The sequence below is a fragment of the Melospiza georgiana genome, chromosome 28 (genome assembly GCF_028018845.1).
Source record: "Melospiza georgiana isolate bMelGeo1 chromosome 28, bMelGeo1.pri, whole genome shotgun sequence".
Lineage (NCBI taxonomy): Eukaryota > Metazoa > Chordata > Aves > Passeriformes > Passerellidae > Melospiza > Melospiza georgiana.
Window position 1 is genome coordinate 2,873,389 of NC_080457.1, and position 17,628 is coordinate 2,891,016.

General features: G+C 55.3%; 2 protein-coding genes across 2 annotated transcripts; one reads left to right on the forward strand and one right to left on the reverse strand.

Moving 5' to 3' along the window:
- Window positions 1–867: 867 nt before the first annotated feature.
- On the forward strand, window positions 868–1,656 carry LOC131094308 (heat shock protein 30-like). Its single transcript, XM_058041898.1, has one exon. It carries the CDS (start codon window positions 927–929, stop codon window positions 1,506–1,508), a length of 582 nt encoding a protein of 193 aa, XP_057897881.1. The 5' UTR covers window positions 868–926; the 3' UTR covers window positions 1,509–1,656.
- Window positions 1,657–3,760: 2,104 nt separating this feature from the next.
- RAB5C (RAB5C, member RAS oncogene family) lies at window positions 3,761–16,890 on the reverse strand. The gene is made up of 6 exons (XM_058041896.1): window positions 16,811–16,890; window positions 7,553–7,792; window positions 6,438–6,589; window positions 6,013–6,135; window positions 5,209–5,302; window positions 3,761–4,462 (listed from the first exon to the last, which is right to left on the reverse strand). The coding sequence occupies exons 2-6, from the start codon at window positions 7,716–7,718 to the stop codon at window positions 4,347–4,349; spliced, it is 651 nt and encodes a 216-aa protein (XP_057897879.1). The 5' UTR covers window positions 7,719–7,792; window positions 16,811–16,890; the 3' UTR covers window positions 3,761–4,346.
- Window positions 16,891–17,628: the final 738 nt, after the last annotated feature.

The following is a 17,628-nucleotide window of genomic DNA, read 5'->3' on the forward strand; positions in this document are numbered from 1 at the left end:
CCCACCTGGGCACAGGGCCGACCCCTAAACACCCCACTGCACACCCCAGCTGGGCATGGGGACACGGGCTGACCCCTCAGCACCCCACTGCACACCTGGGGACACAGACAGACCCCTCAGCACCCCACTGCACCCCACCTGGGCATGGGGACACAGACAGACCCCTCAGCACCCCACTGCACCCCACCTGGGCATGGGGACACAGACAGACCCCTCAGCACCCCACTGCACACCTGGGGACACAGACAGACCCCTCAGCACCCCACCTGGGCATGGGGACACAGACAGACCCCTCAGCACCCCACTGCACACCTGGGGACACAGACAGACCCCTCAGCACCCCACCTGGGCATGGGGACACGGGCTGACCCCTCAGCACCCCACCTGGGCATAGGGCTGACCCCTAAACACCCCACTGCACACCCCACCTGGGCATGGGGACACAGACTGACTTCTGGCCTCACCTAAGTTCTCTACCTGGGCACAGATGGGGGGAAATGGACCACAGGGCAGGGCGGGGGGAGGCACGGAGGAGACGAGCCCAGACTCACTCCGTGCCTGGGAAATGCAAAGGGCACAGATTTTTGGCAAGGGCGGCTCAGGCATCCCGCTCGGAGGCTGAGGTGATGCTGCTAATTATAAGCCAGGAGAGCAAAGCTGTGAGAGTCAGGGCGAAGGTATGCCGGGCACGACGTCAGCCCTGCCTCTCCTCACGGGTGAGTAACAAGAATGAGCTGGAACGGGCTGGAAAGAGCTGAGCTTTTCTCCCGGGGCTGACGTAATGTGCGGGACAATGCCACGCCTCCGGGGAATCGGGTATAAAAACCTGCGGCGGCAGCAGCGGGGCAGAACGCTTCCAGAGCACTGGGAAGGCGACAGCAGCCACAGCAGCCACAGCAGCAGCAGCAGCAGCAGCAGCAGCAGAGATGCTTTGCCGGATGCACCTCGCCCCCTTCGCCTCCAGCTCCCTGGCCAGCCGGCTGGGCACAGTGAGGACCCTGTGGCCACACGCCGAGACCATCTTCACCGAGCTGCAGCAGGAGATGGAGAAAGCTCGCGAGTTCATGAGCAGCTTCGAGCAGCTGCTGAGCAACCACGGAGCCATGGCCGTGGAGCACAGCCCGAGCAGCAGCGTGAGCCTGAGCCACAGCTCCGGGGACGGCTTCTCGGTGTGCCAGGACGTGAAGAACTTCGCTCCCGAGGAGCTGTCGGTGAAGGTGGTGGGCAGGAAGGTGGTGCTGGTGGGGCAGAAGGAGACTCAGAACGTCGATGAGAAGGGCTCCTTCTCCTACAAGTACGAGGTGCTGAAGCGGGAGTGGGACGTGCCCGAGGAGGTGGACGCCGAAGCGCTGACCTGCTCCCTGTCCAAGGATGGGCAGCTCCTCATCGAGGCCCCCAAGCTGGCACTGCCAGCTGCTCCTGAGAGGAGCGTGCCCATCCAGGTCAGCTCTGCTGCCCCACTGACCGGACCAGCTTCTGAGAACGGAGCCACCAAAGCCCAGGTGTGAGAGGATGGGACCCGATGGCCACGGCAGGACCGGAGCAGACAGGAGCAAGTCTCGGGCTGAAGCCCAGACAAGCTTCATCAGCAATGATGCCATTTTTTTTTTCACTAAACTGGAATGTTTTTGTATCCAATAAAAATACTTTTGCATTGAATCTTCTTTTGTGTTCTCTGGGCGTTGATTAATGGGGAGGCTGCGCCCTGCTCTTGGTGCCAGAGGAATGGGACGCACAGGGAGGGAAGAAGCTCAAGGCAGCACAAAATGGGGTCAGACAGCAGAGCCAGAGGGGTCTGGGAGGGAGGGGAGGGGATCTGGGAGGAAGGGCAGCCCCGCTCACCTGCACAGGAGCAGCAGGGGTGCCTCACCCCTTCCTCACACTGCTGCCAGCATCAGCTCCAGCTCCACAACCCCAGCCAATACCCATCCCTATCCAACCACACCGGGCTGGCTGGCAGGGCGTGGTGTGAGACTCTTGTAGCCACACTTTCCCTTTCCCAGCTTGGCAAGGGGCTGCTGGAGTCCACCCCGAGCTCGCAGGAGCAGGCAGGGAGCAGCCCAACCCCGGGTGCGGTGTGTAACCACCACAAACACCCAGCTCAGGCCTGGGCAGGCAGCAGCTGTGTGGGCAGGCTGCAGGTATGCAGGCAGGAACGCCTGTTTGTGCTAAAGCAGCCTGAGATCACACACACCAGGAACACCAGCAGGTCCCCAGCGTCATTACTGAGCCCCTGAGCACCTGCTGCAAGCAGCAACACCCTCCTTAGGGTATCACAGGTGCCTCCATAAAGGCTCCAAGCCTAGGAAGAAAGCAGGCACTCGGAGAGGAGCCAGCAGATGGCAACAGCACTGCACACAGTGTACACTGAATGGTTCTGAGTGGCATCAGGGAAGCTCTTCTCCAAATTGGCCCAGCTCTGGCTGCCTGGGGACACCAGCAGCATCAGCCCACCCCACACAGTGAGCACTGCGTGGTCCCACAGAGATCCTGAGCAGCTCAGCAGTGCAGGCACAAACAGCACCACACAAAGGAGCCCACACCCCACAGGCAGCCCAGGCTCCAGCATGATCCCAGGCACCCCAGCACCAAATCACTCCAGACCCTTCCTGCTTCCATGATTTTAAGGAAATCCAGCAGGAGGAGGAGGAGGCACTAAGACCTTGGATAGCAGATGAAGGACACACAAGCCAAGGCTGTTCATACACCTCTACTCACAGGCTCTGTGACCCAGCCCCTCAGCTGTGAGGGTTCCAAATGCAGCACATCTCCATCCTCAGCCTCTCCTGAGCACAAATGGTGCTGCTGGCAGCACAGCTGGCAGGGATGGAGCTGCAAGGGGCTGCTCCTTCTTCCACACTGACTCCAGGTCCCAGGGTGTTTGGGTCTCACAGTCCTTGCAGCAGGGAAAGGAGAGCAGCATCTTCCAAGGCCACGGTGCTCCAGGGACAGGCATGGTGTTCCTGAACTCTGGAGCACCATCCCAAGCCTGTCCCACTGCAGAGCAGAGCTCCCCCACCTCTCCCCATCTTGCATTGTAGTTTCCCCAGAAGCATAGAGCAAGGAATAATTTCCACAATTTCCCTCAAGCTTCCTTGAGCACACTGGAGCCAAGTGAACAGCAGCAGCAGCCACACAGCCCAAGCTCAGGAGCCCCATTTCCCCCTCCTCAGGAAGGAAGGAAGGGCCCCATTTCCCTACCAAGGTCTGGGACATACCAGGAGAAGCCCAGCACAGCTCAGCTTCCACCAAGAACTGTTGTGCTCAGGTCCAGTCCCTGCTGCATTAAGAAACATGAACATTGTTGTTATGATAGGTTTATAAAAATTTTGTTTTAATCACACAAAACTGAAGTTTGTGATGAAGACTAAGTCAACAGTTCCTCTTAAATACCAGGATGCATAAGACACTGCATTAGGCACTAGGCAGCAGCCAACATCAGTTAGAGTCTGGCAACAGAAGCCATTTAATACCTCCCTTCATTCTTTGTGGAATTACAGGCTTTTGCAATACATGTCATTCCCACCAACAGGTTACCCAAGGTTTCCCCCACCCCACCTCTGTACATCAGTAAACCTTGTGTATTCCCACCAGAGCAGGGTTAACAATATTAGTGGCATCACAACCATCAAGAAAAGGACAAATTTCTATACAAGATTTTTTTGCAAAAGTTGCAACAGGATTAGTGCATTACGACAGAACCGAGAGAAAAGAAGAGTTGGCATGCTGGAGTCCAACACAAAGAAAGACAACAGGCAGCTCGTTGGATGTACTATATTGACAAGATACTGATTGGTTACATGGAGAAACATACAATACAAAATACAGAAGAAACCAGTTTTGCTTCCCTCTGCCCCACCCCAAATACTCATCATTGATTTGGTCAATAAGTGGCCCAAGAGCCGGAGTTTGTCTCTAATGCTACAGTTTAGTGGTTGTTCTGGGCACATCGTACGGGATCAGCCTCAGCTCTTACAGACAGGGAACCTTAAACACGTGTCCCAATATCCCTTTGTTTCCCATAGTGAACTACAGTGCTGTGGGACCTGGCTGCTGCTGGCCTCACCTGCGGGACGGCCACGCTGGCTGGGCAGACACCAGCTCCTGCATCCACCACCACCAGGAAGAGGGAAGAGCAGAAGTTCATATATTAAAAAAGTGACTTAAGACTTAGAATTGAATTAGTATTTGTACAGAAAGGTGCAGGTGGAAGAACTCCCTCCAGCCTATGATCAGAAAGGGATGGAGAATCACGGCGGCGCCGGCAGCGGCCGCCCTACGGTAAGTGCGATCGTTAGCGTGGGTTCCAGTCACTCCTCCAAGGGCTCGTGGGCTGCAGCAGCTGCTCAGTTGCTGCAGCACTGGCTTCTGCTGGGCTGGCTGCTCTCCTGAAGGTCCACCACCCGATTCCTGCCCGGGCCACCAGGAGCGTTCTGGGGTTCGTTTTTTGGCAGTTTCTTGGCTAGGAAGGAACAGGGTGTTAGCAGGGTTCTCCAACTGTCACAGACACATCTTATGAAAAATCCTTTGGTTAGGATTTTTTCTCCTGAGAAGCTGAGAAGCCTCAGAAACGAAATGTAAACAATAATTATCTGCTGCTGCGGAATGCAATAGGTGGATCTGTGATTGGTCTCATGTGGTTGTTTCTAATTAATGGCCAATCACAGTCCAGCTGTCTCTGACTCTCTGGTCAGTCACAAGATTTTATTATCACTCCTTTCTATTCCTTGCTAGCCCTCTGTTGAAATCCTTTCTTCTATTCTTTTAGTATGGTTTTAATACATCATTTACTTTTAACATAATATATATAACAAAATAATAAATCAGTCTTCTGAAACATGGAGTCAAGATTCCCATCTCTTCCCTCATCCTGGGACCCCTGTGAACACCACCACAGCCAACTTCCTCACACTGTGCATGCCATGCTGGGTGCAGCCTGCTCCAGCAGAGTTTGGGACAGCACAAACATACATTTGTGCATTTTGCTACCCTTTCCTCAGCCCTGACTGGCATCACACCTGCTCCCATCTCCATCACCACCCCAGACTCAGGGAACCTTTGCAAGGTTTAAAGCCCCACACCCTCAGGGAATGACCAATCACACCAGTGTGGCAAACTGTAAGAGCCATCAGCCCTGGGTGACACAGGACCCTCGTGGGCTGCAGTGCTGGCACTCAGAGCTGCCCCAGCCCCACACACAGGCCGTACCTATTGCCATGAAGATTTCATTCACATTCATCGCTGTCTTCGCCGACGTCTCCATGAACAGCAAGCTGTTGTCATCTGCATATGTCTGTGCATCCTACAAACAACCACAGCAGAGTGCTAAAAGCAGCCTGGCAGGAGGCCTGAGCAGACTTTGTGCACTTCACTTGTCAACACACGAACTGCTGGAGAAACACCATGTCCCACCCTGGGCCAGAAATTCCCAAACCTGTCCCTGCTCCCACCTGGCCTGAACAACCCAGGGACATGGTCCAGCAGCAGCCAGTGTCCCCCAGCTGAGCTGGGCACAGCCTGACTGAGCCACACAGCACCTGAAGGGAGTTGGGGCAGCTGGCAGTGTGCCACCCATTGCAAGGGCACCACGAGCAACCCTGTGCAAGGGCTGGGTAAGAACCTCTCCTGAGTGCTTGCCTCAGATGAGGTAAGAGCTGTGAAGAGCAGAGAACGAGCTGGGAGTGATTCCTTGTGTGTCTCATACCCAGAAGATGTTGTTTCACACGCTGCAGACATTCCCACGTGAGTAAGGCAGCAAAGGAGGATGAGGACAGAAGTTTGTGCTCTGTGGGCCTCCTCCTCCTCCTCCACATTCACAAGGACTTTCACCAGCCAGGGCTACATGTGTTGTTACAGAAGCAAGGGCACAGATCCTGCAGTCCTCAGCACAAAACTTCACTTTCATTCTCCTTCAAACCACATTTTATATAGCTGCCACCTCCCTCACTTAAGCAAAAATATTTTAATATTCCTGACCTGCAAGGGTAACAACTTGTCTGGACTCTCACTCACCTGGAAGTCCACAGCTCTCTTGTTAGCAAGGTCTGCCTTGTTTCCTGCTAGTGCAATTACAATATTGGGGCTAGCCTGCCTCTGCAACTCTTTCACCCAGTTCTTGGCTCGTACAAATGTGTCCTGGAAGCAAACAGGAGGCAGCAGTCAGGAAGGGCAGCCATGTAGGAATCCAGAGGGCAGATATGATTAGAGCAAGGCTTTCCTGTGAGAAGAGTCCTGCCTGTGCAGCACTTGGCAGCAGGATCCTTTATCAGCTCCCAGCCTTGGCCGGAGCTGAGGAAAAGGCCACGAGCAGCTTTTAAGAACTTGGCAGCCCCAGCCAGGTACCTGCAGGGCTGTGAGCAGGACACAGCCCCAAGGAGCAGCCCCTGGCACAGGGAGAAAGCCCTGGCAGCCCCCCAGGCAGCCCTGCCCACACTCACTGTGTTGGTGATGTCGTAGACCACGATGGCAGCCTGGGCGCCCCGGTAGTACATGGGGGCCAGGCTGTGGTATCGCTCCTGCCCCGCCGTGTCCCAGATCTCAAACTTCACCGTTGTGTCATCCAGACACACTGTCTGTGTGAGGAAGGCAGCTGCAACACAAGGGGGTTTGCCTCAGCTCCAGCAGGGCCCCTCAGAGCAGCTCTGCTGCCACGTGGGAGCGAGCTGAGCCCTGGAGAGGCCGGTGCCACTCGTGGTGGCAGCTGTGTCACAACCCAGAACGGTCACACAGTGACAGGAAGGTGGCCCAGAGGGCCCAGGCAGCAGCCAGCCCCTGGAGCATCCACAGTGCTTGTAATTGTGTAATTCCCAGACCCTCCCAGCAGCCCTGACAGGGATTCACAGAGTCCAGTTGTGGCAGCACCAAGATCAGACCTGGGGAGCACCAACAACAGCACCAAACTCAACCCACTCACACCACACAGCCCAGTTTAGGAACTGGTTGTTGTCCCTTGTGTCACACCCAGCAGAGACACAGACTGGGGCAGAGCACAGCCCTCCACAGAGGGGCATTAGGCCCTGCTTGCCATTTAATCACATTTTCAGCTGTGCTTGCTCCCTGCACAGGTGACAGAGGGACAACTCAAGCCTTTTCTCAGGACACCTTCCAGTGCTGCTGCTCAGAGACCCACGTGCCAACCAGCCTTTGGTTGATTGATGACACCTTGCTAATGATTTCAAGCTAATAAACTACTAGACCTGAAAGCACTGTGAAAACAGTTAACAGAATCAGGCTAGAAACAGCCCCAAAATCCCAGGTCATGGTCTGAAAAGATAATTAAGGGCCATAAACCAAGCCAAAGGCCTCAGTTCCAATTAGAAGCTGGAGCTGAGGCACTGGAAACAAAGCCTCAGAGGCAAAGTGTGGGGTTGCCATAGAGTCATTCTCTGCTGTGCTGATCATTACACCAACAAACTAATTGTGAACCAAGAGTTAAAGCACGAACTGCTTGGCTCTATTTATAGCCAAAAACCCAAACCAAAATAGCCAGTCTCGTTCCTGACACCCCAGCCTGCCCCAAGCAAGGTCAGCACCTCCTGGAGCTGGCACTCACCTCCAATTGTGCTCTCCTGGTACTCGTGGAACTGCCCCTTGACGAAGCGCAGGACCAGGCTGGACTTGCCCACCGCTGACTCTCCCAGCAGGACGAGTTTGAACTGGCAGATTTTGTTCCCAGCAGCTGGTCCATTCGGTCGGGCAGCCCCACCTCGACCTGCCATCGTGCTTGGTCTTAAGTGCAGGAGTGCCTGGAGTTAAGGATGCTGCAGGTTCTCCACCTGTAGGCAGGTTGCAACTGGAAGAGGAGGTCAGAGTTAGTGACAGGCTCAAGGGACCAGCTGTACCAGAGCAGCACAGACTGGTGGTGGTTCCTTCCCACAGTGTGAGCACACAGAGCAGCTCCTGCCAGGCAGCAGGATCTCAGTCTGCAGAGCCTCCCTGGAAAAGAGGTAATGGTGATACAAAGCTCTCCTCCCCACCAGTGGGCTCTCCAGCACTTCCACCCTGCGTGGATGCTGCACACACCTTGCTGGGGTGAGGCAGGTAAGGAGCACCCAGCACACAAGGGGTGTTACTAGGGCTTTGTCTGCTCAAACAGCAATTACTCAGCTCACAGAGGTACCTGAGCCTGACCTTCAGCTCCCTCCTCCTTCCCTGAGTTCACAAGGAAGCAACTTCACACTATCAATGCTGTCCAGAGCCATCCCAGTGCCACAGCGGCAGCAGGCAGCTCTGCAGGTCATGAGGCACTTGGACAAAAGGAATTTCTAGAGCTGTTTGTCTGTTTGTCCTGAGGCACTTACAGCACAACATTCTGCACCTCCCAGAGGGCCCAAGGATGGCCCTGGAGCCAGGGGGGCACTGAGGGGGTCAAAGGCACCTGCCAGCAGCTGCTCTCTGGGCACAGGCTGTCCCCTCAGCAGCTCCCCCTCCCATTCCTGCAGCACACCAGGAATCCCCACACCCACCCCAGTGCCTCACACCTTCATCCCACAGCATTCCAGGTCCCCAGGCTGCTGCTCCTCACATGGACTGCTCATGGACAGACAGCATCCCCTGGGATCAGCACTGCCAAGCACTCCCCAGCACCAACCTCCAGAGTGCTGCAGAAGCACAAAACCATGGCAGGAACAGCAGGACAAGCTGATCTGCATCCAGAGTTTCCCACAAGTGAATCCCAAGGCCTCCCTGAGCACTGAGCTCTGCTGCCTGCAGAGAACAGGAATGCTTTCCAAGTACACAGTTACAGATTTAGGCACATTTCCTGTAGCCTTCACAACTCCCACTTCCCTGTGCATGATAAATGCTACAGCTGACTGCATCTGCTGTGGATCACCACTTTCCCTTCCACTCTCCTAAAGCAGGCTGTCTGCTGCAAGAAAATGCCCCAAAAGCCAATTTCTCCTCGTCCTGAGTACCCCTGTGTACATCCTGCATTTTCCCAGCAATTAGATACCCATGAATAAGTTTAAAACAGGTCAAAAACTGGAGCAGAGTGTCCTGTGAACAAAGCTCAAGCCTCCTCAGCACAGAGAAGAGTTTCAAACAGCTGCTTTTTCCAGGGCAGGGCCTGTCCAGATGTGACTGCTTGAGGTTATTTTAACTATGGCTCAAGTTTAAACAATCCCACAGCTTGACAGGGAACCTGCAGCCAATTTCAGAGCTGCTCTGGAGCCTGTGAGTGCCAGCAGCTGGAGAACCCAGCAGCTCACACAACACAAATCCACTGACCTAGAGACATCTCACCTCAAATGGCTCTGAGCAGGAGGCAGTCACACACCACCAGTCACCAGAGCTGGCAGGTGGGACAGAAAGAGAGGAGTGAAACCCCTGAGTGCTGTGGGATGTTTTAGGAGCCAGAGCTGTGAAACCATTGCTCTGAGTCCCAGTGTTGGGTTAAGCAGTGAAGATATTCTAATTCAGAGCTGGCTCCTTGCAAGTAGCACAGTCAGGACTCCTCTTCCTCTGCTGAGGAAGGGCAAACACTGACAGGATGAGCAAGTTTGATATAAAACAGACCAACAACTGCCTTTGCTGGACAGTGAGGGTGCAGCATGGCTTGCTCTGGCCAGGAGCAGCTTGGTCACCACCAGGTTCAAGAGGCTCAGCAGCAGCTCTGCAGCTCTACCAGCCTCAAGAGGCTTCCACCTTTTAGAGTTTTCCCTCTAAACAGAGCTTGCAAGGGAACAGCTTTGGTTTAACCTTGAATTTATAACTCCCTGGGCAGTCTATCAGCTCCACTGCTGCTCCCAGAGCAACATTGTGCACAAACACTGTGTGAAATCAGAGTGTGCCTGAGTTACGGCCCCCTGAAATCTGATAGTGGTCATTCCCAGAGCAAAACAAGGAAACGAGCTTGTTGACATCCTCGAGTCTTAGCCTGACCTATATTTCACAGATCTTGATGCATTTTGCCATCTGCTTGTGCTACAGGAGCTCCAACAGAATTAGGTGAGCACATCTGGGTTGAGCTCACTGTGGAGAGCCACTGGTCAGTGCAGAGCTGCTGCAATTATGGAGAACCAGACCATCATCTAAGGGTGGTCTGATGCTTATATGGCTTCATGAGAAGTTGCCAGATCTTTCAGATGTTTGAGTGGAATTCAGAGACCCTAAGTGGTCACTGGTGGCCTTGGCTAAGGACACAGACCAGGGTGAGCAGCTGAGGGTCACAGGAGGATGCAAATAACCAAAAGAAGTTCCCAGCAATGCTGCAGACAGCAAACACACTCCCTGGCAGGACAGGAACTTTCTGCCAAGATGTTTGAGGATTCCAGGCAGGCAGAACTCAGCTCTGCAGAGGCAACAGGCAGATCTTGATGAATTTTGCCATCTGCTTGTGCTACAGGAGCTCCAACAGAATTAGGTGAGCACATCTGGGTTGAGCTCACTGTGGAGAGCCACTGGTCAGTGCAGGCAGAGCAGCAGAGCTGGTCCAATCATGGAGAATCAGATCATCATCTAAGGGTGGTTTGAGGCTTGGATACTAGATTATATGGCTTCATGTTCACATGAGAAGCTGCCTTATCTTTCAGATGTTTGAGTGGAATTTAGAGACCCTAACTGGTGGCCTTGGCTAAGGACACAGCCAAGACCTGGATGAGCAGCTGAGGGTCACAGGAGGAAGCAAATTCCCAGCAATGCTGCAGGCAGCAAGCACATTCCCTGGCAGGACAAGAACTTTCCACCAATGCCAAGATGTTTGAGGATTGCAGACAGGCAGAACTCAGCTCTGCAGCTGAACTGCATGGCCTGGAGCTGTGCTGGATCAGCCCACACCCACCAGGGACACTGAACTCCCTGCTGTGTGAAGCCATTTCTTCCTGCTCATCCTCCCAACCCTTCCAGCACAGGATTGATTGGGCATTGACCCTCCCTGCTCCCCACAGAACCTCAGCACTGACACTCGAGCCAGGGGTCAGGCAGACCAAAATAACCCAGCAGCACCACACAGACAAGGGGAAGCAGCTGAAACCCCAGCTTGTCTGGCTAATTCAAGCTGTCAAGGCCATGAGAAGGAAGGGGTACTCATGTAATCAAGATTAACAGGCATTAATTTTCCTCCTAGTTTCTATAAACCAGTGAAACCCAGCAGCTGGGAGATCACAACTGCATTTCAACCCATGAAAAGGCTCTTGCTGTTTGTTTACCTGCCCTACCCACCTCCTGCTCACTGAAGCACACACAGCAGCTCTGCATCCCAAAGCAAAAGCTGATTTTTATATTGTGAACTCTTAGCATAGTTTCTTGTTTGCTTTGAGATCAAAGCCAAGCACCAATTCCTAATGCTGTCCCACAAGTGAGGGCTCCAGGCCTGTCACTTCTGCAGTTTGAGCTCCTCCAAGCCCTCCTCTGCCTGCCAGGGTTTGCTGGAGAGGGCTGCAATATTAAATTCAAGAATCTGAGTGCCCTAAATGAGAAAGCACATGCCATGGCTGCTGCACTCCCTGCCTGCCCAAGTGCAAGAGCATTCTCCATAACTCCCAGGATGATGGGGAACAGCACCAGAGCCCATGTCAAACAAACCTACCCAAGAACACAAATCTCCACGTGGGAATTACTGTCAGATCCTCTGCAGGAAGCTGCTCACTTAAGGTGTCAGAAGTTAGAGAATCTGATATTTTTGCCCTGTGTTCACCCAGCAGCAAAAACTACTCTGAAAGCTGAGGATATTTAGAAACCCAACCCTGAAGCCTCTGGTTACCCAAACTGCTGCTGCTGCCCTCAGCTATGCAAGGAGTTGCTTCACTGGAGATTTGCTGGCTCAGAACCAAAATACTCAAGACAAAAGCCCCAGTGAAGTATTTATCTCGTTAAATAGCTGACAGTGTTACATGAATTCCTTGGCAAAGGAAGCCCTGAAGTTACCCAGTGGTTTTGCTTCACCTCACACTGCCCAGGGCTGCAGATCAGCTTCAGGACATGGATCAGGGGCAATTTCCACAAGCAGGACCTGCAGAAAGAAAGTGTGGGTGCCACCAGAGCCACACACAGAGCACACTAGCACAGCATGGAACATCAACCTAATATTGCAACTCATCAATATGATTAATCAGAAAAAGCCTGGACCCTGCAGAGAAAGGAGAAATAGACCCAGCTCTTACAGAGGAGGAGAACCAGGAAACATTTAACCTACAGAGCTCAGTCCCAAATCCAACCAGGCTCATGCTTTACCTGCTGGCCTCACTCCAAGAGTGCATGAGTTTCAATACTCCACATTTCCACAGAAAATACTCTGCTTTCCCACAGAAAATGCCCTTCCACAGACAATACTCTGCCCTTCCACAGACAAAACTCTCTGCCCTTCCACCTTCTCCCTCCCCAGAAATGAGCCCTCAGAGCCCTGCTCAGCAAGGACAGTCTGGGGCTCAGGAATGCCCTGAGCTGGGCCAGTCTCCAGCTGCACCAGAGCCCTGAAGTGCAGACTCACAGACCCAAATCAGCTCAGGCAGCACTCCCAGCAGCACTCCCGTGGCTGTGACTAACTTATGACAGTGTAACAACTTCTCTGTGCAGTCCCACGTCTGAGATTCACAAAGACTTGCACACACTCACTTTAATTAGAGGTAAATAGGATTTCCACTCTAAAGTTGAACTATTCATTCACCTACAGACCTGAATTAGCACCATCTCCCTCTCATGCTGTTACACGCACATCTGTTTCCTGACATTTCCACATCCATGGCCTCTGGAGCAGCCAGCTGTTTTCCAAAGCAGCTTTTCCAAAACAACTCCATCCCCAGAGATTTCAAGGCCACCACCCTGCTGTGACAATCCCTGCAGCACGGACTTGTGTGGAAGAGTTTTACACCACCTCCATCTCCCATTTAGCTGCCCCCAGTGGCTCCCTAACCCCCTTCCAATTATCCTCAAGGATGGAGAATCCACTCATAGATGCAGCCTGGACTGACTCAAATGCAACAAAAGCATCAAGGTTTTAATTCTTCAGCAAAAGTTGTTGAACTCCTGTTCAGATGGCCTCAACAGCCACAGCTTCACTTGGAGCAGACACTCAGCATGCCTTGGATGGCACCCACTATTCAGTCAGGCAGCAAGAAGGCAACATCAGCAATGCAAAGCAGCAAACTGCCACCTGCACTGCAAAGAATCTGTGACCTTCAGAATATCTTTCCCAGACTGCACAAAGATCTCCTGCCTCAAGCAGCTCCTTATTTGGAGTGCTACCAAAGCAAAGCAAACATGAAAAGCAGTGTTTTCTTATCTGTTTGTGCAGAGTTGCTCCAGCAGCTCGTCCCTGTGCTGCAGGGGAGGACAGCATTCCCCCCAGAGCTCAGATGGATTTTGTACCTCCTCAATTCTGTCACATCCAGGAAGGTTTCCTGTTTCTGGCCACTGTCTGAGTGTTTTCAGTGTAATTCTGACAACTTCTCAGGACTTGCATAAGAGGCTGCAAACTTCATACCCCAAGGGAAGAAAACAGCTGACTCCAACATTTCTACATTCTATCCTCTTTTAAGTCTGCTGACAGGAATACTCTGGGCTACACCCACTTCATTAGAAGCGTTCCCATTTCATTTCCTGTGTCTGAATGCACTTGGATTCCCTCCCCTCCCTCCTCAGGGAGATGCCACCACCACCATGCAGAACTGTGAAGGAGTTTGGATGCAGAGCTGAGAGTGGCAGGGCCCAGAGGAACCCTGGAGCTGATCCCTGTTGGGATGCAGAAGGGTTTTGCTGGGATGGAGATATCCCACATCCCAGCACAACAATTTGGCCAAGCACACACACACATCACCAAACAGTTCCTCTACACACTGCCCAATTGTCCAGTTGGCTGGGAAATCCAAAAATTGGTGAAATCTCAGAACAACCACACCAACACATCACTGGTTTCACAGGAAAGCAAAATAATCTACCAATGCCAAACTAGATAAATGTTTTATCTCACTATATTCATATCCACATGCCAAGCCAGCCTTTCCCTCCTGCTCTCCAGTAACTCAACCCCTCTCCAGGAGTCCATCTCACCTTGCCTGGGTTGCTCCATCACCTGAAGAGGCATTAAAGAGCTGACAGAGACCCCTCACTGCCTGCACAACCTGCAATCAAATGTCAGCTGAACCAGCCAGAGCATCTTGGCAGAGAAGGCCACCCCAGAAGCAGATTTTGGATCTGAAGGTATTGACTGTTGCAGCAAATTTCTGTGACTCGTGAGGGGTCTGAGGTGATTTCAACACTGAGACCCAGCTATGGCCCCAAACATTCCTGTCCTTCAGCTCCCAGATCCAGCCAGGCTCGTGCTTTACCTGCTTGCCTCACTCCAGGAATGCACCTACAGCCACAACCCTGAGTTCTCAGCCCTTTGCAGACACAGTTCTTTCACCTCATTACCCAGGCGAGTTGAAAAGAAATCTAAAACGCTTTCAGAGCCAAGGCAGAGTGGACATTCAGTATTTGCAGGAAGCACCCTCAGACTGCATGGCAAGCCAGGACAATGGGCTGAGCTGGCTGTCCAAGGCTCAGAGGTGGCCCAGCAGCCCCAGCAGAGCACAGGCCCAGGGCGAGGCTGCAAACAGGGCAGCTCAAGTGTGCTGACCCTCCGCACAAAAAGCTAAGAATAGCAGATGCAAGTTGTTCCACAGCAGCCTTAAAATAGTCCCTTCTCCATGTTCTCCTGCCCAGCCTCCCTGCAGGGCTGCAAACAGCCAAGGTCAGAGCTCCAGCAGCCACATCCCAGCTAAAGCTCAGAGCTGGCCTGGGCTCACAGCTGGCCTGGGCTCCTGCAGCTCCCACACCAGCCCCAGCAGCTCTGAGCATCCCCAGCAAGAGGATCTGAGCAGTTTCCCCAGGATTTAGCAGGGCAGACCTGTTGCTCACACTGCTGGTGCAACCCCAGCAGGATCCAGCTCACACAGCGGGGTCTGTGCTGCTGTCACAGAGCTCCAAACACAGCCTCGATGGAGATTCCCTTACAGACGAGCCACAAAATGTCCTGTGGGCCTTTCAGGGCCCTCCAGCTCCATGGGTTTCCCTTCAGAAAGGCCCTGGAGGGGCACAGGGCTGGGTTTGGCAGCCTCAGTGACCCAGGACAGGCTCCGTGGAGAATTTGCACCAACCAAGTCACCTCCTTCACTCCAGCAGCTCCAAAATGTCCTTGCAGCCTGTGGGGCCTTTCAGGACCCTCTAACCCCATGGGTTTCCCTTCATAAGGGCCCTGGAGGGGCACAGGGCTGGGCTTGGCAGCATTTACAGCAAACCAAGTCACCTCCTTCAGTTTAGCAGCTCCAAAGTGTCCCTGAAGCCCGTGGGGGCCTTTCAGGACCCTCCAACTCCATGGGTTTCCCTTCAGAAAGGCCCTGGAGGGGCACAGGGCTGGGCTTGGCAGCATTTACAGCAAACCAAGCCACCTCCTTCAGTTTAGCAGCTCCAAAGTGTCCCCGAAGCCCGTGGGGGCCTTTCAGGACCCTCTAACCCCATGGGTTTCCCTTCACTGGAGCCCTGGAGGGGCACAGGGCTGGGTTTGGCAGCATTTACAGCAAACCAAGTCACCTCCTTCACTTTAGCAGCTCCAAAATGTCCTTGCAGCCTATGAGCCTTGCTCAGGACGCTCCAACTCCATGGGTTTCCCTTCACTGGAGCCCTGGAGGGGCACAGGGCTGTGCTGGGACCAGCAGTGACCCAGGACAGGCTCCGTGGAGAATTTGCACCAACCAAGTCACCTCCTTCACTCCAGCAGCTCCAAAATGTCCTTGCAGGCTGTGAAGGCTTTCAGGACCCTCCAACCCCATGGGTTTCCCTTCATAAGGGCCCTGGAGGGGCACAGGGCTGGGCTTGGCAGCATTTACAGCAAACCAAGCCATCTCCTTCAGTTTAGCAGCTCCAAAATGTCCTTGCAGCCTGTGGGGGCCTTTCAGGACCCTCCAACTCCATGGGTTTCCATTCACAGGAGCCCTGGAGGGGCACAGGGCTGTGCTGGGACCAGCAGTGACCCAGGACAGGCTCCGTGGAGAATTTACACCAACCAAGTCACCTCCCTCACTCCAGCAGCTCCAAAATGTTCTTGCAGCCTGTGGGGCCTTTCAGGACCCTCCAACCCCATGGGTTTCCCTTCATAAGGGCCCTGGAGGAGCACAGGGCTGGGTTTGGTACCCAGGACAGGCTCCCCTGGAGCATTTGCACAAACCGAGCACCTCCCTCACCTCAGTTCATGGAGCCTCCCAGCCCCTGCCGCCTCCATTGCCCCCTCAGAGGCTGAGCAGCTACAAAACTCAATCCCACCATAAAACCCCGTCCGTGCCGGCACCACGCCTCACCCAACCCCATTCAGCTCCCGCTCAGCCACGGCTGTGACACACGGCAACCGGGACACAGCTCCCCGGTACCGGCTGCCGCTGCTCGGTCCCGCTGTGCCGGGAGCCGCTCCCGCTCACGGGAGGAGCCCGAGCCGAGCACCCAGAGCGCCGCCGGGACGCCTGCCCCGAGCCGGGCACGGTGCCCCGGGCTGCCCGGGCTCCCGTTAGCGCTCAGCACCCCCCGGTACCGCCAGGCCGGAGCCGCCGCCGCTCCGCCCCGCCCCGCACCAGGGCCCCGCTAGGCCGGCGCACGGCGAGGCTTCCCGGCCGCTCTGAGCCCCCGCCCCGCCGGCGGCGCCGCCCGTCCGCTCCAGCCCCGGCATCGCCCCGCCCGGCACAGCGGCGCCACCGAGTCCCAGCTCCGCTCCCGCCACGGAGCCCCCGAAGCAGCGGGGCGCGGCTGCCGCCCTGGGCCGGGGGAGATCCCGGGGAACGCGTCCGCAGCCTCGGGCCGGGCTCGGTCGCCTCGGGGCGCAAGGCGCGGGCGCGGCCGCACTCACCGCCCGCAGCGCCGCTCCCGCCGGTGCGTCTCGCAGGCCCCGGCCTCTACTTCCGCCTTTTCCCGTTCCGCTTCCGGGACCGACCACCCCTTCCGCCCCCACTCTGTGGCCATAGGCAGGCGCGGCTGTCAATCACTCGCTCTCGCCCCGCCCTCGCCCCGCCCCTTAGGTGAGCTGTGCGCGATGTCGCTCCCGCGGGGGCTGCTGGGAGTTGTAGTCCGGGAGAGTCCCGGTGAGGCCGGCCCCGTAGGGAATTCGGGGGCGGCCCGGACCGGGCGGGGCGGCGGCGGACGAAGACTGAGCGGAGCCGGAGCTGGAAAAATAAAGCCTTTATTTCTCGGTGTTGCGGGGAGCGTGGGAGAGGCGGGGCGGAACAACGCGAACTACAGCCGCGGAGGGGCGGCAGCGGCCGTGACCCCCGGGCAAACCGGAGACCCCACCGGAGACCCGTACACCGCCCCGCCACATCCCACAGCCCCGAGAGACCTGGGGCTGCATAAAAGGCCCCGAGGGCCAAGAGTATAAAACCGTATCAAAATCCCTGCGTGTGTCCGGAGCGCGGCGTCCCGGGGGGTTCCGGGGGCACCGAAACCGGGCAGGCTCACCCGGAGCGGAGAGCTCCGGTAATCCCCGGGGGCATGGATCCCGGGCAGGCTCACCCGAAGGGGAGAGCTCCGGTAATCCCCGGGGACACAGACCGGAGTGCCCCGGTGATCCCCGGGCACGGACCCCGGGAGCGGAAAGATCCGGTGACCCCCGGGCAGGCTCACCCGGAGCGGAGACCCCCGGTGATCCCCGGTATCACGGATCCCCGGGCA